The sequence below is a fragment of the Lagenorhynchus albirostris genome, chromosome 14 (genome assembly GCF_949774975.1).
Source record: "Lagenorhynchus albirostris chromosome 14, mLagAlb1.1, whole genome shotgun sequence".
Taxonomy (NCBI): domain Eukaryota; kingdom Metazoa; phylum Chordata; class Mammalia; order Artiodactyla; family Delphinidae; genus Lagenorhynchus; species Lagenorhynchus albirostris.
In genome coordinates this window covers 86,780,120-86,803,626 of record NC_083108.1, presented here as the reverse complement: position 1 = coordinate 86,803,626, position 23,507 = coordinate 86,780,120, and the positions used below count along the sequence as shown (strand labels likewise).

The window sequence follows — 23,507 nt, the reverse complement described above, 5'->3', positions numbered from 1 at the left end:
TCTTTTTGTCCTGTTAACCTGAAACAATAAAAGTCAGTTATTTTACCAGCAAAATGGGTTTATTCCTGAGCAGCAAAGAATTTCAATTTGGGATGTGCAACTATGGCAACCTACAAGCAAGTCTGGTAGAACAAAAGAAAGGAAACTCTTATCGAGGAGAAGGGGAACTTGGGAGGGGCTGTTATGAACAAAAAGTCCGTTGGAAGAAACTGGGAATTTGAAATACAGTGGCTTTCATTGGCTGAGGTGTGATGGTCTCTCACTGGCTGAGCTGTTGCCAGGCCAAGAGAAAATCTTCCTCTCGCTGGTGGTAGTAATGTCACTTCCCACAGGGGATGTGAGGTACCATCTCTCCCTGCTGGGATCTGTATTGACATTGAGTGAGAGCACCCGCTCTGGCCTCTTGACTCCATTTTAGTGAGGTTTCCCTTTATTAATTTTCACAGTCCAAAGTTGCACAGAGAGTAAATAGCAGAACTGGGATTCAAAGCCAGGACTGGACATCTATTATTATTATTATTTTTTTTAATTTTATTGAAGTATAGTTGATTTACAATGTGTTAATTTCTGATGTGCAGCAAGGTGATTCAGTTACATATATATATATATATTCTTTTCCTTTATCACAGGATATTGAATATAGTTCCCTGTGCTATACAGAAGGTCCTTGTTACAATATACAGTATACAATTGTATATACAATCCTATATACAATAGTTTGCATCTGCTAATCCCAAACTCCCAAGCCATCCCTCTGCCACACCCCTCCCCCTTGGCAACCACAAGTCTCTTCTCTATATCTGTGAGTCTGTTTCATAGATAAGTTCATTTGCATCATATTTCAAATTCCACATATAAGTGATACCATATGGTATTTGTCTTTCTCTCTCTGACTTGCTTTACTTAGTATGATAGTCTCTAGGTCCAACCATGTTGCTGCAAATGGCATTGTTTCATTCTTTTTTAATGGCTGAGTAGTATTCCACTGTATATATGTACCACATCTTCTTTATCCATTCCTCTGTTGATGGACGTTTAGGTTGCTTCCATGTCTTGGCTATTGTGAATAGTGCTGCTATGAACATTGGGGTGCATGTATCTTTTTGAATTAGAGTTTTTGAACATCTATTATTTTATTTTACAAATTGTGTATTGAGTGCCTACAATGTGCCTGACATTTTGTAGGAATCGGAGACACAATAGTGAACAAAACAGACCAAAGCCCCTATTCCCTGGGACCTTACATTTCAGAAGTAGCTTACCTCTTAGTCTGTAAATTCTCACAGCAATGTATTAGGATGTCTTCATTCTAAGTGAAAAAACTGAAAAAGGAATTCATTGGCTCGTGAAAGTCCTGCGGTATGTGGGTTTCAAGTACTGCTTGACACAGGAGCTCAAATGCCGGGTCCAGGACCAGGTGTTTTTCTACCCTCGCTCAGTTTTACCCCCTTTATATTAACTCCAGTCTCAGAAAAGCTCTGTACAATTGCTGCCGCCTCACCCCCTGCTCACACCTCATTTTAATTGCTTCGTCAAAAGGGAGGATTTTGTTCAACCCATATCCATCAAATTATTGATTTTGATTTAAATTATGAAAAACATAACCAAGTCATAAATGAAGAAGAGACAAATTTGCCCCTGGTCCACCCAAGTTTAAGTCCCTATCTTTGGTTTCTAAACTGTCTAGTCTCTGCTTCCCCTGCTCCCCTACTCTAATCCAAGAACCCAATCATGCCCAGAACCAAACCCCAAGTTCCCTGCTTTTTCTGTCTAGACTATTCTCAAATATATTTCTTATGGCTGCTTTCTTTACCTTAGATCATAGCACAAAAGACACCTATTCAAGGAGGTAGTAAAGAATTTAACCTTGTCCAAAAAGAAATCTGTCCTTTGCTCTCACTCCTGGAAGTAGTATGTGTTTGCCCGGGGGCCTTTGGACTAGCCAGAGAGTGCCAATGTGATTTAGGATGGGACTTTTGGGTTACATGGGTACAGGTCAACCTGGAGACTTAGATCAACCAGGAGGGTAATCAATCAACCGTCATGCCTATGCAATGGAGCCCCAATAAAAACTCAGAATTTGGTGGCTTGGGTGAGATTTCCTGGTTGGTGACTCCGTGTATATTGACACACATCAATGCTTGAAAGTGATGTGCCCTGACTGCCCAAGGAGAAGACAACGGAAGCCTCCCATTTGGTGCAACCGGTCTCCCCCCATGCACCTCTGCCCTTCGCTGATGTTAATCTGTATCCTTCTCCTGTGATAAACCCTGTCAGCACTGCAGTTTTTAGTGAATTCTGAGTCCCTCCAGTGAATTATTGAACTTGAGTGTGGTTGGGGGAACCCCCAGAACTTGTAGTTGGTGTCAGAAGTGAGAGTGGTCTTGGGGACTGTTCCCTCTAACTTTGTTGGCCTAAACTCTGGCGCCTCTTGTGCCCACCTTTCTGATGTAGCCAGCCCTCTTTCAGCTCTCCTCCAAGTGCATGCCCCTATTTTCTTTGCTTATTTATTTATCTGCTTCTGTATCCTATTTCTCCACTAGAACTGCATCCCAAGGCCTGAGTCCCTGCATATCACCATCCCATGCCATTTTAAGTTATATTCTTTGTTACGTTCGTTAAGCATTATAGGCCTTACTTTATCTCTTGTCCTTTATTCACACGAAAGGCTGGGATGAAGCCTTAAAGAGAAGGCCTAGGTTCAGAATACGCATATGCAAAGCTGCACCCAGCTCATCTCCATAGGCTTGCTAAATTTGTCACCAAATTTACCACGAATTTTTAAAATAAATAAAATGAATGCGAAAACACAAAAGCAATCAAGAAGGGTAAAAGGTGCATCTAATTGACCAGGCTAAGAGGCCGCCAGAACGCAGCTCAGTCGGGCCCCGCCCCTCCATGGCCAGCCCCGCCTTTTCCTCAACAGGCCCCGCCCCGCCACTTTCAGTGATGTTCTGCCCTTTCCCCCACCAGGTCCTGTCCCTGTCCCGGCCTAAGAGGCCCCGCCTCTTTCCCCTCTCTGGCCGGCCCCTTCCCTCCCCGATAGTCCCCGCCCACCCCGCCAAGGCTCCTCCCCTCCCCGGCGGGCCCCGCCCCTCGGGCCGCGGCATTCCCGCAGGAAGGCTCCCGCCGTCTGCGTGGGCCTGGGCGCGGCGCGGGCCGGGCGTACGCAGAGCGCGCCGGCGCGGTTGCCGTGGCAGCGCAGGCGGAGGGAACAGCGACCGGCGGGCTGAGGCGGCGGCAGGGCCACCGAGAGCTCGCGGCCGGCCGGAGGCGGCGCCGGGCAGGCCTGAGCGGCGGCGCGCGCCGCCCGGCCCGCGGGGATGCGGGACCGGCTGCCGGACCTGACGGCGGTGAGTGGCGGGCGGATAGCGGTTCGGGCCGGGAGCACTGGGGGCGCGGGCGTTGTCCGGGGCCTGGCGGGAGGGGGTCGCGGGCCGGGCTGGGGGCGGGGGCGCGAGGACGGGCGGGAAGGGGAGGCCAGGTCGGGGGGCGCCGGCCCGTCGGGGCGGCCTAGCGGGTGGGGTCCGGGCGGGGGCGCAGGGCTCCCCCAGCCCGCAGCGCCCCGCGTAGGTCGCCGTCCCCCAGTCCCCCGGACGCCCCGACAGCCCAGAGGCGGGCACTGTTATGCCCTCGCTTCCGCGCGGGGGGGAAAACAGCTTTTGAAAGGGCGTCTCAGGGGAGCGGCCGGACTGGACCTCGAACCCCTTTTCTGAGCTGGGCTCTGCCGCTTCTTCAGCTTGATTCGTTCCCTGGAGTCACTCCATCCTGTCGCCTGGTTTGAATCCTTGCACAGCACTCAGCGCGACCAGAAATTACTTGCTGAATTATGGTCCGTCCCACCCTAGTGGGTGTCAGCTCCTGGGGAGCAGGACTTGTCCCCTCGCCCTCTGTCTTGTCCTTGGGGTCTAAGACGGGGCCCCGCGCGGTGGGAGTGAATGCACCTGACGCGCCTCCGTCGGGGGGGGCCTTGCAGGGCTGGATGCTGGGAGGGAGCGGCGAGGCAGGTACGGAGCGGCGCCTTTTGTTTCCCCTGTAAATAGTTTGCTTTGTGCTTGTTTACTGCCAGTAAGCCCAGCTAGTGGAGCGTGTAGGTGCTCAGTGAGTAGCGACAGCAGATTACCGATTATTTTAGTAAGAGAACAGTGTTTTGTTCACTTAGGCGTTGAACTAGTGTTTGATGCATTTCACAGACAATACTGTGAATGAGATGGTGACGTTGAAACTGTAGTGGATGTTTATACTGTGGGAGAGTTGAAAAATTTTAGGCCAACAAAATTAATTCTTTTTCTTTAAAAATATTCAATACAAGTACTAATTGTGCTGAACGTTTGCATTTTGTTTCCCAGTGCACAGAATCCCTGGCAGCCTCAGACCTGCGCTAGGCCCACTGCCCTAAGGCATCCATTGAATGTCATGAATTAACTTCTCTTCTTTGCTTCTAGAATGGATCTAGCTGTGCCCCAGGCTTAGGAAGTAGAGAGAATAGTCAGATTATTATCTGTGTTCTGTCCGCCAGATGAGGAATCTTAGTTCAGAAAGGCAGTGAATTATTCATTCTTAAGATTATGGAAATTATGCTTTTATAGTCATCCCCAGAAAGTTTCTTCATAGTGATTTTTCTTTCCTTCCTTTTTTTGTTAACGGTCAGGTACTTTGACCTCTGCACTTTGCAGGTCAGCATCCTGTGAAACAGCAAATTACTGTTCTGTTATCTCACTCAAGGGAGTATCTTTCCTTGTTAGAATTAGAAGCTCAAATATTTGTTAAGAAGTGACGAATGTATCATGAGAGGATAGCCAAATTTTTGAATGTTGAGGAATAGTAGAAAAGATCTGTCAGTGGAGTATGTGACAAGCTTTTCTTGGCTTGATTAGCAAAAAATAAAGAAGACAGTTATTTATGACTCTTCAGTGTATGTGTATTTCAGCTCTCATGGCAACAGTGTTGGTAAGAACATGTTTTGATCTAGAATTTTAGAGCAAGAAGTGACCTCTTCTGGTCCAATATCATCTTGCTGTAGATGAAGACTAAGCAGCTGTAGAGTGAGTTAGCAGAAGTTTCTACGTCTGGAGTCGTCGAATCTTGGGCAGAGAATTTTTAAACCTCTCAAAACTTCACTTTTCCTGTATATAAAGTGGGGATAGTAACATCTTTCTTGTCTACTCTCATGGAAGAAGCTGTGAAACATAAAATTATCTGTTGCGTGTGCCACGCTGGGAGAAGGTGGGAGAGAGAGAATGGTCTGTAATTACAGGTGCTCTTAATATTTATTAGTTTTTAAAAATGTTTTCAGGAAGTTATAAAAAGGAACCTTCTCCCTGGCATAAAATATTAAGTTAAAATTGAATTTGACATACTTAAGTTTGATAACTTTTAATATTTAAAAACGTCTCTGAAAATTATCAGATATAAAAGATAATTTTTTTTCCAGGAAATGTGTCCTCTCCAAGTAGTTCTTGGAGAAGTTGACTGTCCTTTCACAACCGTGTTTCTAAATGGCTGGTGTTTTTTTCCTAGGTAAAGTTTAATATTTAATTTTGGTGGTTAAAATGCCTGTCATGTCCACATTGACAAAATATTTGTGATGCCTTCTAAAGATTTCTTTATTAGCTGCTAAGGATTCCTTCTGAGAAAAAGATTCCCACTGGTAACTACTCAGAAAGGACTTAAAAGTTAGTTTGTCTAATACAGTTTGTCAAATATAGAGTTAGCTGCTTCTAAGCAGTGATTCTCCTTTTGAGCAGCCAATTCATCTGGGTGCAGAAAGTTTAACTGACTTGCCCAAGATTGCCTAAACTCTAAATCCAGAAAGATGTTTCTGGATTATAAAAAAAATAAAAGGATGACCCATTCAGCAGGCACTTGAGTGCCAGTGCCCTACGAGGTAATGTGCTAGGTGCAGGGGACACAGAAATGAACTGGGTGTGTGTGGTGGGTGTGCACAGCCCGGGGAAGGAAGAGTGAAGAAGCAGAAGGAAATACTGTTTAGGAAATAAGTCAATCAGAACGGAATTGCTGTCCTGTAAGATAATGACCCCAAATATATTTTGATTACCTTTAAGAAAAGTTTGCAAATGCAAATGGCTATATTTATTATAGTTAAAAATAGAAAAATTGCAAATTTCAACTGTGGGAATTTGCAGGGTAATAAACATAAACACACAGTAGCTATGTGGTATTCATTAGTAGATGTATGAGAAAATTACCTTTTTAAAAACATTTTATTGAAGTATAGTTGATTTACAATGTTGTATTTAATTTCTGCTGTACAGCAAGGTGACTCAGTTATACACATACATATTCTTTCCCATTATGGTTTATCACAGGATGTTGAATATAGTTCCCTGTGCTGTACAGTAGGACCCTGGTGTTTGTTGAGAAAATTACTATTTTTTTAACACCTTTATTGGAGTATAATTACTTTACAATGGTGTATTAGTTTCTGCTTTATAACAAAGTGAATCAGTTATACATATACATATGTTCCCATATCTCTTCCCTCTTGCGTCTCCCTCCCTCCCACCCTCCCTATCCCATCCCTCAAGGTGGTCACAAAGCACCGAGCTTATCTCCCTGTGCTACGCGGCTGCTTCCCACTAGCTATCTATTTTATGCTTGGTAGTGTATATATGTCCATGCCACTCTCTCACTTTGTCACAGCTTACCCTTCCCCCTCCCCATATCCTCAAGTCCATTCTCTAGTAGGTCTGTGTCTTTATTCCCCTTACCCCTAGGTTCTTCATGACATTTTTTTTTCTTAGATTTCATATATATGTGTTAGCATACGGTATTTGTTTTTCTCCTTCTGACTTACTTCACTCTGTATGACAGACTCTAGGTCTATCCACCTCACTACAAATAACTCAATTTCGTTTCTTTTTGTTTGTTTGTTTTTTTGTTTTTGTTTGTTTTTGCGGTACATGGGCCTCTCACTGTTGTGGCCCCTCCCGTTGCGGAGCACAGGCTCCGGACACGCAGGCTCAGCGGCCATGGCTCACGGGCCTAGCCGCTCCGAGGCATGTGGGATCCTCCCGGACCGGGACACGAACCCGTGTCCCCTGCATCGGCAGGCGGGCTCTCAACCACTGCGCCACCAGGGAAGCCCTCGTTTCTTTTTATGGCTGAGTAATATTCCATTGTATATATGTGCCACATCTTCTTTATCCATTCATCTGTTGATGGACACTTAGGTTGCTTCCATGTCCTGGCTATTGTAAATAGAGCTGCAATGAACATTTTGGTACATGACTCTCTTTGAATTATGGTTTTCTCAGGGTATATGCCCAGGAATGGGATTGCTGGGTCGTATGGTAGTTCTATTTGTAGTTTTTTAAGGAACCTCCATACTGTTCTCCATAGTGGCTGTATCAATTTACATTCCCACCAACAGTGCAAGAGTGTTCCCTTTTCTCCACACCCTCTCCAGCATTTATTGTTTCTAGATTTTTTGATGATGGCCATTCTGACTGGTGTGAGATGATATCTTATTGTAGTTTTGATTTGCATTTCTCTAATGATTAATGATGTTGACCATTCTTTCATGTGTTTGTTGACAATCTGTATATCTTCTTTGGAGAAATGTCTATTTAGGTCTTCTGCCCATTTCTGGATTGGGTTGTTTGTTTTTTTGTTATTGAGCTGCATGAGCTGCTTGTAAATTTTGGAGATTAATCCTTTGTCAGTTGCTTCATTTGCAAATATTTTCTCCGATTCTGAGGGTTGTCTTTTAGTCTTGTTTATGGTTTCCTTTGCTGTGCAAAAGCTTTTAAGTTTCATTAGGTCCCATTTGTTTATTTTTCTTTCCATTTCTCTAGGAGGTGGGTCAAAAAGGATCTTGCTGTGATTTATGTCATAAAGTGTTCTGCCTATGTTTTCCTCTAAGAGTTTGATAGTGTCTGGCCTTACATTTAGGTCTTTAATCCATTTTGAGTGTATTTTTATTTATGGTGTTAGGGAGTGTTCTAATTTCATACTTTTACATGTACCTGTCCAGTTTTCCCAGCACCACTTATTGAAGAGGCTGTCTTTTCTCCACTGTATTTTCTTGCCTCCTTTATCAAAGATAAGGTGACCGTATGTATGTGCGTGGGTTTATCCCTGGGCTTTCTATCCTGTTCCATTGATCTATATTTCTGTTTTTGTGCCAGTACCATACTGTCTTGATTACTGTAGCTTTGTAGTCTGAAGTCAGGGAGCCTGATTCCTCCAGCTCCATTTTTCGTTCTCAAGATTGCTTTGGCTATTCGGAGTCTTTTGTGTTTCCATACAAATTGTGAAATTTTTTGTTTTAGTTCTGTGAAAAATGCCAGTGGTAGTTTGATAGGGATTGCATTGAATCTGTAGATTGCTTTGGGTAGTAGAGTCATTTTCACAATGTTGACTCTTCCAATCCAAGAACATGGTATATCTCTCCATCTATTTGTATCATCTTTAATTTCTTTCATCAGTGTCTTATGATTTTCTGCATACAGGTCTTTTGTCTCCTTAGGTAGGTTTATTCCTAGATATTTTATTCTTTTTGTTGCAGTGGTAAATGGGACTGTTTTCTTAATTTCACTTTCAGATTTTTCATCATTAGTGTATAAGAAGGCCAGAGGGCTTCCCTGGTGGCGCAGTGGTTGAGAGTCTGCCTGCCAATGCAGGGGACACGGGTTTGTGCCCTGGTCCGGGAAGATCCCACATGCCGTGAAGCGGCTAGGCTCATGAGCCATGGCCGCTGAGCCTGCAAGTCCGGAGCCTATGCTCCACAACGGGAGAGGCCACAATAGTGAGAGGCCTGCATACCGCAGAAAAAAAAAAAAAAGGAAGAATGCCAGAGATTTCTGTGCATCAATTTTGTATCCTGCTACTTTACCAAATTCTTTGATTAGCTCTAGTAGTTTTCTGGTAGCATCTTTAGGATTCTCTATGTATAGTATCATGTCATCTGCAAACAGTGACAGCTTTACTTCTTTTCTGATTTGGATTCCTTTTATTTCTTTTTCTTCTCTGATTGCTGTGGCTAGAACTTCCAAAACTATGTTGAATAAGAGTGGTGAGAGTGGGCAACCTTGTCTTGTTCCTGATCTTAGTGGAAATGATTTCAGTTTTTCACCATTGAGGACGATGTTGGCTGTGGGTTTGTCATATATGGCCTTTATTATGTTGAGGAAAGTTCTCTCTATGCCTACTTTCTGCAGGGTTTTTATCATAAATGGGTGTTGAATTTTGTCGAAAGCTTTCTCTGCATCTATTGGGATGATCATATGGTTTTTCTCCTTCAATTTGTTAATATGGTGTATCACGTTGATTGATTTGCATATATTGAAGAATCCTTGCATTCCTGGGATAAACCCCACTTGATCATGGTGTATGATCCTTTTAATGTGCTGTTGGATTCTGTTTGCTAGTATTTTGTTGAGGATGTTTGCATCTATGTTCATCAGTGATATTCGCCTGTAGTTTTCTTTCTTTGTGACATCTTTGTCTGGTTTTGGTATCTGGGTGATGGTGGCCTCGTAGAATGAGTTTGGGCGTGTTCCTCTCTCTGCTATATTTTGGAAGAGTTTGAGAAGGATAGGTGTTAGCTCTTCTCTAAATGTTTGACAGAATTCGCCTGTGAAGCCATCTGGTCCTGGGCTTTTGTTTGTTGGAAGATTTTAAATCACAGTTTCAACTTCAGTGCTTGTGATTGGTCTGTTCATATTTTCTGTTTCTTCCTGGTTCATTCTCGGCAGGTTGTGCATTTCTAAGAATCTGTCCATTTCTTCCAGGTTGTCTATTTTATTGGCATAGAGTTGCTTGTAGTAATCTCTCATGATCTCTTGTATTTCTGCAGTGTCAGTTGTTACTTCTCCTTTTTCATTTCTAATTCTATTGATTTGAGTCTTCTCCCTTTTTTTCTTCATGAGTCTGGCAAATGGTTTATCAATTTTGTTTATCTTCTCAAAGAACCAGCTTTTAGTTTTATTGATCTTTGCTATCGTTTCTTTCATTTCTTTTTCATTTATTTCTGATCTGATCTTTATGATTTCTTTCCTTCTGCTAAATTTGGGTTTTTTTTGTTCTTTCTCTAATTGCTTTAGGTGCAAAGTTAGGTTGCTTATTTGAGATGTTTCCTGTTTCTTAAGGTAGGATTGTATTGCTATAAACTTCCCTCTTAGAACTGCTTTTGCTGCATCCCATAGGTTTTGGGTCATCGTGTCTCCATTGTCATTTGTTTCTAGGTAGAAAATTACTATTTTTAATACCTGAGTTCATGGTGATGAATTGCAAGTATAATTTATGTATGTATGTATGTATTTATTTTTGGCTGCACTGGGTTTTCGTTGCTGCGCGCGGGCTTTTCTCTAGTTGCGGCGAGTGGGGGCTTCTCATTGCGGTGGCTTCTTTTGTTGTGGAACACGGGCTCTAGGCATGCGGGCTTCAGTAGTTGTAGCTCGCGGGCTCTAGAACGCAGGCTTAGTAGTTGTGGCACATGGGCTTAGTTGCTCTGCAGCATGTGTGATCTTCCCAGACCAGGGATCGAACCCTTGTCCCCTGCACTGGCAGGCGGATTCTTAACCACTGCGCCTCTAGGGAAGTCCCACAAGTATAACTTTTTAAGCGGCAGGAAAAACTGCCCAGATATTTTTAAGGTTCTTTTTTGGCAGCTCAGATTGCACACAGAGTGCAGATTGTTATGTAGTAAAGTTTCAGGTTCCAATTTATAAAATAAAAACATTTTTTTCTAAGTACTTCACTGAAACTTAAAATACTGAGAATTTCATAATACATGTATAATTTAATATATGAATATATCTATAATTTTGAATGTTTATGGTTTAGAATTTCATAATTTACTAAATCCTGTATCATCATACAGACAGTTCCCACAGTTGGAATCTATATAGTTTCTCCAGGAAGTATAATAAATATCCATTTGTATACAAAATAAAAGAGCAAAGCCTGTACATTTCCACAGGTTAATTACTTCTGGTTTTTAACTTCAAGTCTATTCATTCTGAATGTAAGGAATAGAGAACCTAAGCGATAACCAGCACCTTCACTCCCGCAGATCGCCTTGTTCCAGTCTCTGTTCTTCCCATGTGCCCTTCCGCTCCGGCCCTTGCACACGCTGCTCCATGTGTGTGTCTCTCTCCCCCTTTCTCTGCCGGCCCCACCCCTTCTTTTGTTTTGTTTTGTTTTGTTTTGTTTTGTTTTGTTTCCTTTGCGGTACACGGGCCTCTCACTGTTGTGGCCTGTCCCGTTGCGGAGCACAGGCTCCGGACGCGCAGGCTCAGCAGCCATGACTCATGGGCCTAGCTGCTCTGCGGCATGTGGGATCCTCCTGGACCGGGGCACGAACCCGTGTCCCCTGCATCGGCAGGCGGACCCCCAACCACCGCGCCACCAGGGAAGCCCCCCCCACCCCTTCTTTTGGCCTCAGTTCAGACATCACCACCAGGAAGTCTTCCCACCCTCCTTCCCCCTTGGGTCCCCAGAGATCTTCCTGTCTATGCATCTGAACACACACGAGGTCCTGTTTTCTTCCTGCGCCCTCCCCCAGACTCTGCACCGTTTCCAGGGCAGATGTGTGCTGTCAGGTTTGCTCTGAAGCCTCAGGATTCTGCACAAAGCACCTGCTAGGTGTGTATTGAGTCATGTGTTTGCTTTTGAAAATGCACAGGGTTAGGGAGATGCAGATGACAGTGGACTCTGTTGTCTTCAAGGTTCTTTGGGTTGCAAGGGACAGAAACCCCTTAGCTAAAACAGAAAAGGGAGATTGATTAAAGGGTAGAATGGGGCCTCAGACTCAGGGTGGGCTGTGCCGTGAGACCTCACGAGGAGATGGAACCAGGGCCAGCGAGCAACCAAGCCCGCCTCTGTCCTTGACTTTCGTCTGCCGTGCTGCTTCTCACTGTGTGTGTCTGTGTCTTTGTTTCCTGGTTTCTCTGTCCTTCTGTGTGTGCTTTCTCTCTGCTCCACCCCCATCTCTGTCTCATCTCTCTGCTCTTCATTCATTCCTTCAGCTGATCTCTACTGAGTGGCTGCTACGTGCCAGGCACTGTTTCAGGCGTGAGTTATGACAAGACCCTTGAAGTCCTTGCTCCCCTGAAATGTGTCATGGGAGAGGGGACAAGAAACAGCTAAGTCAATGAGGAATAAAATGCCTTTCCCGGTAACTGCTGGGGAGGAAATGAAACAGGGGGAGTGGGTGTGGGCGTGGCTGTTTTGGGCTGGGCCATCAGGGGTCTCTGATCGGGGGAGGTCTCTGAGCTGAGATCTGAATGAGAAGGAGCCAGCCGGGCACAGGTCTGGGAGGTGGGCACTGGGCAGAAGGCACGGCCAGCCCCAGGGCTCTGCTGTGGGCACAGGTTGGTGTGAAGGACAGGAAGGTGGTGAGTTTGATTGTCAGTGGTGAGCAAAACATGAGAGATGAGGAGAAATCTTTAAACATACCTTCGAGAGGAGAAAAACAGAAGCATTTGTGCAATACAGTGTTATTTATGTAAAGTGTAAGTACCTGCAGTATTTATATAATATTAATAATGGAGACAAATATGAAGTAAAAATATAAAACATGAAACAGTGTAATAGTCTACCTAGGGCATGAAACTACGACTGATTACATAAATATACGGGAAAGAAATGCTACTGACATTCGACGGCACAATTACCACCTGGCCAACAGTCAGCTTTTACCTATTTTTAATTACAAGTATTCGTCTATTACTGAAGTAATGTAATTTTGAAATTAACGTATTGTAGCAGCAAAGCTACTAAAACCATTGTACATATTTCAAGATAATTATTTCCTCACAATTATCATTTGCATGGAAGGCCCTAGTGTATGTGTATTTGGAGAACAACCTGGAGAAAAATCCAGTGTTTTATCCAACTTTGGATTCTACTAATTTGTGATAATTCAGCTTCTGAATTATCTAAATGGCATTCCAGTGACAACTGATTCATCTCTGTTAAATAGTCTCTAAACATGGAAGCTACTTGATGTCTCTTCCTCAGAACAGTTTTTACAGAGAGAATTGTATTTTAATATACTGCTGCTTTTAAGGAGAATTGTTTTAAAATTTAACAGAAATGGAAAGTTGATATTTGGATGTTTATCTTGCACTTTGACACTTTAGAAATCAAGTTGGAGAGTATTCCCACTGCTCATAGTAAATGCTTTGCCACAAATCGTTTTGTTATATACGATAAGTACACTGTCGTAAACAGCAGCTACTGTACAGGGATCACACCGTCTCTGCTAGAAAGGTTGAACGTGGGCTTCACTGAAGATGGGGCGATTGTGCAGCAGCTTAAACAGCGTTGTTTTCTTCTTCTTTTTTTTTTTTTTTTTGGCCACGTCGTGCGGCATGTGGGATTTTAGTTCCGTGACCAGGAATCGAACCCTGGCCCCCTGCAGTGGGAGCACAGAAGCCCTGAACCACTGGACCGTCAGGGGAGTCCCTAAAGAGCATTGTTTTGGTAGTCACTTCTTTGTTTCTTTTTTCATTAATGGAAAAGCTAAGACAGTATTACTAGGTCTATTTCCTAATGTCAGGTAATTCTGAGAATTCCAGATAGAACTAAGAAATATAAGTAAAGGGTTAAAAATGAGAAGGAAAAAAGAAGACATTAGAGGAAACAGATTCCAAGTCATTGGCTCCCTCTTGGTCTGCAGGTACAGAAACGAATGATTTACCAGGAAGCGAATGACTGAATAAAGGTCACGCATGAGACATGGGCTTCAGCGGTGAGGAAGAATTGAGTTTCTTTGGTAACTGTTTGTTCACCGCCTCCTGCACGGAGTGTGGTCTGTGTGTGATGTGATAGTAAAATGACCGACTGCCCGTAGGGAGAGTGTCATGTTGGAAACCGTCTCTCCTGAGCTTGGAAATGAGTGAGTGTCTCTCCCGGAGCAGGTGAAGTAGCGGGCTTAGGTTCGCGACCGTGTCACACACACAACAGGCATCTTCGTGTGGGCTTCGCCTCGAGGTGGTCTAGTGCCACGGGGGTCAGGGGTGGGGCTGGGGGCGTGCAGGTGAAGCAGGACAGGTGTGGATTGATCGTCGTTGAACCCCTGCGATGGACCCATCGAGGGCCCAGTATGTCATTCCTTCCACTTTTGTGCGTGTTTGTCATTTTTCACGGTAGAAAGTGAAACAGGCCGAACGCCGAGGCCTCTGAGAACCGCGAGTGGCTGGCTGTCAGCGGGGTGAGATGTGCGCCCCTGGCCCCGGGGAATCCCAGCCCTGCTAGGCCACGTTCACGTTCACTCTCTCCCCTCCCCCGTTGAATCTGCAGGGAGTTGGCTACTTACAGTTAAGTCCCTTGAGCCCTATGAGCGCCCCAGCTGAGAAGCGACTGGGTGGGGCGCGGGGAGGCAGTGACGTGCGGGGCCACTCGAGGAGCGCGTGGTGTCGAAGGCCCGCGCGAGGCCGCCCGGCCCGGAGCTCGGAGAAGAGCTGGGAGGCCCGCTTCGCCTGGAGGACCCTCCTGCAGCCCTTTCTTCCGGGAGGAGGGCGGGGGCGGGGTTAAGAGCAAGGGCTTGGGCTGGAGTCAGAGGGGCAGGGCGGCCCCTCCTGGCAGAGGGCAGGTCGTGAAGTGGCGCGCGAGCGGGTGTGGGAGGTAAGTTATGTCGTCCGGTGACTGAGCCAGGCGAGGGCAGCTCTTGCCGTTGGGGAGTGAGCGCAGTGTGGGATCTGTGAGGTCGAACCCACCTGGTGCCCAAAGAGGCTGGGTGCTCAGCCGTCCATGGGGTGCTGTGTGCGTGAAGTGGGGATGCTCGCAGGCCTCGGGCGGCGCTGGAGGACCAGTGAGACAGCGCGCGACCCGTGCTCTGGCGCGCGCGGTACCCAGTAGCAGCCGTCTTTCACTTCAGGTGCCTTGGGAGCCCGGAGAAAAGCACTGCGGAGTTGGTGGGCGGGTCTGCACATAACTTTCTGTCGCTTGTTAGCCGATTGCCGATCTGCCTTTAAGTGCTTTTTTGCTCGGAATTAAGAGCATGGACCAGAAGTGATTTTAAGAGCCTTTATTGGGGTATGCATGCCCTGGGAAAATAACGCCCTTCCGAAACCCACAGCCCCGCCTCTGGGGGCGGGGACGGGGACGGGATGGGTGTTGTCCCCGCCTCGTCGCCAGTTAGAACCCACATCTGCGACTCCTGGTAGGTACAGGGGTTTTTCCTCCGGACAGCGCTGTTCACAGGCTGCAGAGTTGAGAGGAGTGTCTCGGTTAGCACGCTTGATTGGAGAAAGGATGGCGTGAGCGTGCTTCAGCCCGTACTGGTGCGTGCGCGTCCTTGGGCTCTCGTGCCGCGGGCCCGCAGACTGGGGCCTGACCCAGGGAGATGTGCCCTCCCGGCTCTGGAGGCCAGAAGCCAGGGTGTCGCGGGGCCGCACGTTCCCCGAACCTGCGCCAGAGCCCTGCCTTGCCTCTCTCACCTTCCCGTGCGGGCGGCGGTCCTCAGGGGTCCTCGGCTTGTAGGTGCATCGCGGTCATCACGGGCTGCCTCCCCCTGTACGTCTCTGTCTCTTCTCATAAGGACGCGAGTCACGTTGGGTTAAGGGCCCACGCTGCTCCAGCACGACCTCATCTTGACTGACTGCATCTTCATTGACCCTTTTTCCAAATACGGGTCCCAGGCTGAGGTCCTGGGAGGTTGCAACATCTGTGTTTAGGGGGCACAGTTGAACCCATAGTGCTCGCCCTGTTAGCAGAGCCCCCGTAAGACGTTTGCAGTGGCAGTGTTGCCTGACTGCAGGCTTCTTTCCCCGCAGCTGGCGCCTGTGAGGGCAGGCTCCCTCAGCTCTGAGAGGCGCCGGGGCCTCCGGCCCGCAGCTGGGGGAGCTTCTGCCGGAGTCCTGCGTAGGTGGGTCTCTGCTTTTCCCTCCGAGACCGCCCTACGGCTGTCCCAGCGCGAGGTGTCGCCTGGTGATAACATGTCGTTCACAAGCCCCTTGTGTGAGGGAGCTCGCGCCTCCCGTAGAGGAGCACGCCTCTTCTCCCTTGCCGTCCTGGATTGTCTCCTCGAGGAGGCCCTGGGGTAAGGCAGGTGCCGAAGCCCTCCCTGGGGTGGTGAGAGATTATTGTTGATTTTTAGGCCAAATCGATTTGCCTTAGTGAGGGCCCTGGATGGGTGCAGAGGGAGGCTGCATTGTGCTTTCTTGACACATTTATTAAATTTTGTAGATGTTTTCCTAGATAAATTTAGTGGAATTTTGTTTCCACATTATTTCTGGGTTGTAGATCAGTAGAGCCACACTTCTGACTTTCTGTGGTTAAAGACTCTGATTTCACGAGGGCTGAGAGAATCCCCGAAATCTGGCCGCCTCGGCTCTCGCAGGGTTTGAGCTGAGCTGACTCACCCTGCATGTCCTTGGGGAGACAATTCCTAACAGTTCCCTCCTCTGTATTCTGGCAGGTGTATTTCCTTTTTCCTCCCGAGTCCCCAGCTCTCGCTGGTGGATGCTGTGTAACACGTCCTTGACAAACACTGTGATTCTGGTACCAGGTCCCGGGTTCTGACGTTGTCTCCTGTCCCCCGTGGCTGTAGACGGAGGTTGCTTTCTTCCCAGGAGAGACTTTCCACCGTTAGGTTCTTCTGCCTCCCTCAAGGGGTGGGGAACCCAGCCCGGCAGCATCACTTGGAACTTAGAATGTGACGATGTTCCCGACGTTCTAGGACAGTCATGAGTGCATGGACTGCCTCACCCCAGCCCTGCTGAGTCAGAGACCCAGCCCTCTAGGCGGAGCTGATGCCCCTCAAGTTGGAGACCCATTGGTCTAGAATAACATCTCCTCATTCTTTATTCTTCAGTGTTATTTTAAACTGATGGTACCTGTTTGTGTCTACGTGACAAATTTTAAAACCAGAATTTTACGTTTTATATTTTTCCATTTTGGTGTAGGAAACATGATGATGGAGACACAGCTGTTGTTGCTGGAAAGGACGCTTTTATGGATGACTTGTAAAGTATGGTGTTATCCTGGGTCTTCCCAGCGGTCAGTTGCTTTCTTCCTCCGTGTTACTTACTCAGGTCTTTGCTACTGAGTCTTTCCTCAGTAAAGTGTTCCTTGATGATGAGTGTGGCCGTGACTGGGAGTTACTCACGTAGGGAAAATTGATAAGTACCAGCTAGCATATGTGATAGTTCCTTGAAAATTATTACGTAGTCTTGAAAAGTGAGCTGGTGGTATCAGTATTTTCAATCTTTATAGAGAGTGTGCAATGGAAGCAGTTTCACTTGTTGAGGATAAACCTGGCCTGTGTTAAGTGGACGTACTCAGCATGGGTGACTCTGCGTCTCTCAGTTCTGAGAGATCTAGCCATCGTCCCCCAGGACGTGGCTGCTTCTCGGGCGCGCAGCCGGTCTGCCTGCCTCACTGTGGCCTGGCGCGGCTCTGGCATGCGTCGGGGTCATTACACTTTGGTGCTCTTAGGGAGTTGGGATCCTGTAGGTACCGAACTGCTCTTGTCTTTCAGTTCACTGTGTCTATGTGAAAATTTTTAAAACCAGAACTTTACATTTTATATTTTTCCATTTTAGTGTAGGAAAAATGATGATGGAGACACAACTGTTGTTATTGAAAAGGACCATTTTATGGATGATTTCTTCCATCAGGTAAGAGCCGTTTAATGAAACCCAGACGGACTTGTTTTCTTTAAACATAGTTAAACTAATGTAACTGTGCACTTGTCATATTTGAAATAATACCCTAACTAATATTTTTAAAAGTTGGTGTTAGAATTGCAAACGTTCTCTAGACTTTTTAGTGCTAGGAAAACATTCTTCTTGGTGATGGACTTGGTGGGATGGGGGGTTGAGAATGGTGATCGTGGGTGTGGAGGGCACATGCGGAGACTGATGCCCGCAGGCTAGGGTGCTGGCCCGGCGGGGCTGCTGCTCCAGGGCCGTGCTGGGGGAAGGCGCGTCCTCGGAGCACGGGAAGGCCCCGGAGAGATGCTGCTGCACCCTTGGCCAGCGGTGTTCTCCAGACTCGGGGCGGTTTGGTCCCGGGGAGGGGAAGGCCTGGGGGCGGTGCTGCCCCTCAGCTGGTGGTCAGGTGTGCACGGTACACACAGCGAGGCTTCCCTTGCTTTCCTCCTGCAGAATGGCAGTGAGTCCCACATATCAAAGAGCTCACGTTGTATATTTCCTAAACTCTTTGATTGAATTTTAAATTCCTCCCTGAGAAGTTTTCCACGTTTCAGAATGCCGGTCTCTAGGTCATATGGACTTCTGTCCTGAGAGGTCTTATCCAGAAGCAAAGATGCGATTGTGGCAGCTCTGCTCTGCCGTTGCTGTCAGGCAGCACGGCCTTTCTCTGGGCTGTCTGCGTGTGGGCCCGCGCCCTTGGATCTGACCTCACACCTGTCCGTTCCTTCGGGCTTCCCTGCGAGGCCTTTCCCTCTCCCTCTTAGCCCCCCAGGGCTGTTTCTAGGCTGGCTCATGTTTAAATTGTTAACTCTAAGTCATAGCTGATCAAATTTTGCATAATTTAAAATTTTTGAAATTGAGTCAGAGAACAAATATTTTGACTTTGTTACATATGAAAAAAGAAACGGGTTCAGTGTAATTTTTTAATGATGAAAGCTTCATTTGCAGGACTTGTTTTGATTATGTTGAATCTTGTCTACAAGTTTCAGTTAACTCAAATCTGTTGACAGTCTAAACCGGTCTATCAATACGTGGATTTGAAAATATGTAATATGTTAATAAAAAATATCTTAGAAGTTATCTAAGATAACTTTAGAAGTTACCAGTTTTCCAGATCCAGTCAGAATTTATTGAATACCTAGTGTAAGAACCTATTCATTGGGTTTCAAGCATTTATGTTAGTACTCAATCTTATCTAATGGAAAAAACATGGAATTAAATCATTAGCTACAGGAACTTACTTTAAGGTACAAAAGAGTTAAGCTGGTGGATTTCCAGCTTTCACTTTGGAAATGAGACTCTTTACTGTCTTGAGCTTACCTGCCCACTTTGTAAAATCACTAATTCCCTGATTTTACCCCTTGTACCTAGATGCTTAATTCTTCCATACCAGTTCTCCGGAAAAACATATTTCTTATTTTAAGAATCTCCCAGCATTAAATGTTGTCGTTGTACTTTATAGAAGAATTGTGTAAATCACTCAGTCATTAAGCTGCAGTAACTTAAAGGCTGTGGGCGTCTCAGAGCTGCAGACAGAAATGGGTGACTCGTGTTAGGGAGGTTTGAGGGCCATCGATTGTAATGTAAGTTCCAGTTTCATTTGTTAAATGGTTGATTTATTTTACAGTTAATTTCTGTGAAATGACTTCTTAGATAGAGAAGCAAATGATATTTGTTAATACAAACTCTTTCTTAGAAATGGCATTCAGATCTTACATATCACATAGAACATTGCAAAAGGTAGGAATTTTGCACGTGGCCAGTGTTTGCTGAAGACTAGCATAGTGCTGTAATGAGCGGCCAGGAATCTCCTCTCTGCGAAGGTGGTTTGTAGTTGTGGGGGGGGGGGCGACCCCTGCGTGCTGTGCTTCGCAGGCGCAAATGGACCTGGTGGACCTGGCGCCACAGCGACGGTGGCGCTTCCCTCCTGGTCCCGAGTCGGTGGTCCAGCAGTTTTCTTTTTGGACCACGCTGGGACTTCTGCTGCACAGATACTAGTGGCATGCGTACTGCAGAACCCTCCAAGAGGTAAAACAGTGTCTCTCCTACTTTGTGACAGTTGCGTGCTACTGAATTTATTTCAGAAATGCTGCTTTAATGATGCCTCGTTGAAATGTAGATCTGTGCACTAAAACCCCAAAGTCGTCATTTGTGTTGAAGCCTGCATGATACAGTAGCAAACATTTTAAAAGATGCCGTTTTAATTCTGTGTATTGTTTTTACATGATTAATTAAATTATAAGTATGTGAAATGTATGAAGTTCTGTAGAAATTGACTGTAAATAAATGGAAATAACACCCAGGCCTAATGAAATAGCTGTTCACTGCTCTATGCAAGTAGAATTCTGTGTTCAACTCTCCTCTAAAACTTTGGTTTTCAAAATGTGCTGTGGGGCTTGGTCCCAGTGTCCCTGGGGTCCCTAAGGCCTTTCCAATGAGTTCGTGTGGCTGGTAACGATTTTCATAAAAATACCAAGATGTTTACCTCTTTCCTCTCACTCTGTCGTGAATGGACAATGGGGGAGTTTCCCAGAGGCTACATCAAGTGTGTGATACGGCAACAGACTAAACACAGAAGCAGGTATCAGAATCAAGATGCCTTCCATTAAGCTAGAAATTAGATTTGCAGAAAAATGTAGATCAATGCTCGTACTTTCACTGATTTGGGGGGGAGGGAATTCTGCTTTTTCCGTAAAAATAGGTTATTGGTATTAACATCTGTATTAATTTCCTACTGCTGGTGTAACAAATTACCACAACCGTAGTGGCTAAACCCAACATACACTTAGAGCCTGACAGCTGCAGAGGTCCGAAGCTGAAACGAGCCACTGGGGCTCCCGTCAAGGTGCCGGCAGGGCCGCGCCCTCCTGCAGGCCCGGTGGGGAGAGGCTGCGTCCTGCCTTCTCCAGCTTCTGGGGGCACCTGCGTCCTTGGCTCGGGGCCCTTTTCCCCAGCGTCGGGCACCTCACCGCAGCCTCTGCTTCTCCTGTCACGTCGCTTTTTTCTAAGTTTGGTCCTGTTGGCTTCTGTTTTATAAGGACTCCTGTGGTTACACTGGAACAACCCAGATAATCCAGGGTAATCTCCCATCTCGACTCTTAACTCATCACACCTGCGAGGTGCCTTTTGCCCCGTAGGTGACATTCTGAGGATGAGAACGTGGACATCCACCATGGCATGTTGTGGGCTTGTAATTAACTGTCTTCAGTGAATTAACGCATGTCGGAGCTGTTTCTCCACTATGGGAATTATCCGAAGCGAGCTACAGCCTACGTGAGCCAAAGCTCTTTGGGGTCTTCCGTAACTTTCAGGATTAAAGAGGCGCTGAGACCAAACGCACAAGAGCCGCTCTAGTCCGTAGGGCTCCTCACGCTGGCATCTCACCTCCCCACTGGGATGTGCGTCCCCGTTGCTCAGAAATCAGGATGGTGGGAGAGGATGCACTCGCACGAGAAGCCTCGCCCGCACTCCTGTCTTCATCTGCTGGTTTCCTCACCTCTCCCCTCGGAAGGTGACCCTTTTCTTAGTTTCTTATTTAGACATCCCAGTGTTTCTTCATGTAAATGTTAACACTTAACATCTGCAGGTTAATCTCTGCTTATTTTGACCTCTTCCTTGCATCGTTGCTAACATGTATACGTGCCGTCCTGCACCTTGTGGGTATTTTTTTTTTCAGCGTGTTTTTAACTTGGTAATATATCCTGGAGGTGTTTTCGTATCTTTTGTTAGAGTTCCGTAATGTAACCTAACAAGTCCCCTGCTGATGGGTTTTAGGGTTTTCCTCATCGTTCAGATGGAGAAGTTGTGCTCAGTTTCCTAGGGCCGCACAAACTGAGTGGCTGCAAACAGCACACATTTACTGTCTTCATCTCTGGAAGCCGGAAGTCCAGGCTGGTCCCACCGGGATGAAGCCACATTGCCAGCAGGACCGCACGCCCCAGGAGCTCCGGGCAGAGCCCGCTGCCCTGCCTTCCCCACCTCTCGAGCTGCACCTCTGGTGCCCCTCCGCCTGCCAGGCCGGCAGCAGACCATTGTGCTTCACTGGTGTCGCGTGGCTGCCTTCTCTCGTCCCATCTCCATCCACTTCCCTCTTACAAGTACCCTTGGGGTCATACTGAGGGCCCACGGGGGATCCGGGATTGTATCTCCCCATCTCAAGACCCTTTGTTTCAGTCACATCTGCAGTTCCCTTTGCCATATAAGGTAACCATCCAAGGTCCCAGGGGCCAGGACCTGGACATTTTGGGGGACAGTATTCAGACTGCCACACTTGTTATGAATCCATCTGGGCAGATCTTGCTAATGAATACGTTACATTTTGAGACAAGTAGTGAATACTTTAGACTATCAGAGGCAAAAAATAATGACTAGGAAGGCTTGGTCTTATCAGCTGTCAGTACCTCCCCGCATGAGAATATGATGGTCGGCCTCTGCTGCAGGGTGAGCTCCCTTCTTGACTGCACGGAGACCTGGCGTTGGTAGTAGATGCCTCTGGCTGCCATCATCTGTGGTAATACTGGGTCTTGATTGTAAAACTTCTTACAACCAGCAAGGTCTTCCCGGTGGCTGATATTGCCTTAGCCATAAAGGTAGCTATTTTAATATGGCGCATTTCCCTTTATTTTTTAAATTAAATGAATGGGAAAAGGTTGTTGTTTCTTTATGTGGTAATTATTCACTTATTTTCTTCCTCTTTTATCCTTCTCTTTTTAGGTAATGGAAAGTGGTTGCAGATGTGCATTTGCCGCAGTGGTGATGACTTTCTCTCCCTCTCTCCTAGGTTGAGGAGATCAGAAACAGTATAGCTAAAATAGCTCAGTATGTTGAAGAAGTAAAGAAAAACCACAGCATCATTCTTTCTGCACCAAACCCAGAAGGAAGTAAGTTGTTGGTTTTAAAAAGAAGTGTGTCTGTCTATCTGTGTGCCTGTCCCTCTTGCTGTCCACAGCACAGGCCTTAGCCTGGAGACACGTGAGATTGAGCTGGGAGCTTGTAAAAAGTGCCGGAGGCTGGTGGGCCACCCCTCGGGATTCTCCTGCCTCTGGTCTGGATGAACCAAGGCATCGGTGTGGTTTTCTACAGCTTCTGCGGGATCTGGTGTTCAGCCGGGCTGAGGACCACTGATGTGTGATATCCACGAGCATACATGGATGTGGCCTTGCAGAACTTTGGGGTCACGTCAGTGACTGGGCCTTAGATCTGTATTATGTCCACAGTTAAACAGGAGTGATAGAATTTTGTGTTTAGATGAAAGTTAGTAAGAGGTTGATTTGGAAAACAGTACTTGTTAGAGCAGGTTTAAAGATGAAGAACAGACTAAAGTGATCTCAAGTCTTCAGCAAAGGCTTCTGTATGGAGTGTGCTGTTCGTAGTGTCTGTTGAGGGCAGCATGTGAGCAAGTGATTTAACATTAACTGGACATCAGGGCATTGTTAGTTATAAGGAAGTGTTTCCTAGATCTACAGTGACAAAATTTGAAAACTTGAAAGGTAAGATGGATCTGGATAAGCTAGAGACTGCAAATTGGAATCCATACATCATTTGGGGGGATAATTGATATCCTCACAATACTGAGTCTTTTAATCCGTGGAACTGGTCTGTCCCCTTACTTACATCTTCTGTAATTGCTCTCAGTGATGTTCTGTAGGGTTCTCTGTAGCGGTCTCACACACCTTTCATGGTAGGTGATGCTTTCGGTTTTAACGTGAACAGTATCTGCTGTAAATTTTGTTTTCTACTTGTTTCCATATATGGAAATACAGTGGGTTTTGTATGTGGACCTTGTATCCCGTTATCTTGCCTAATTACTTAATTAATTTTAATAATTTGTTTGTGGATTCTGTTAGGTTTTTTTCTACACCCAGTCATGACACCTGTGAA

The 23,507-nt window shown here is 46.2% G+C and overlaps 1 protein-coding gene across 5 annotated transcripts in view; it reads left to right on the top strand.

Annotated features, from left to right (window-relative positions):
* The first annotated feature begins 3,243 nt into the window (after positions 1 to 3,243).
* STX2 (syntaxin 2) overlaps positions 3,244 to 23,507 on the top strand; it is a 45,058-nt gene continuing 24,794 nt past the window's right edge. For 4 of the 5 annotated variants that reach the window (XM_060121111.1, XM_060121110.1, XM_060121109.1 and 1 more), the window contains exons 1-3: positions 3,244 to 3,353; positions 17,517 to 17,591; positions 22,408 to 22,507. In XM_060121111.1, the coding sequence (XP_059977094.1) occupies positions 3,324 to 3,353; positions 17,517 to 17,591; positions 22,408 to 22,507 (205 nt within the window). In that variant the 5' untranslated portion in view covers positions 3,244 to 3,323. Of the gene's footprint in view, positions 3,354 to 13,699; positions 13,868 to 17,516; positions 17,592 to 22,407; positions 22,508 to 23,507 lie in introns of those variants that run through there. The other variant, XM_060121112.1, reaches the window with a different exon arrangement.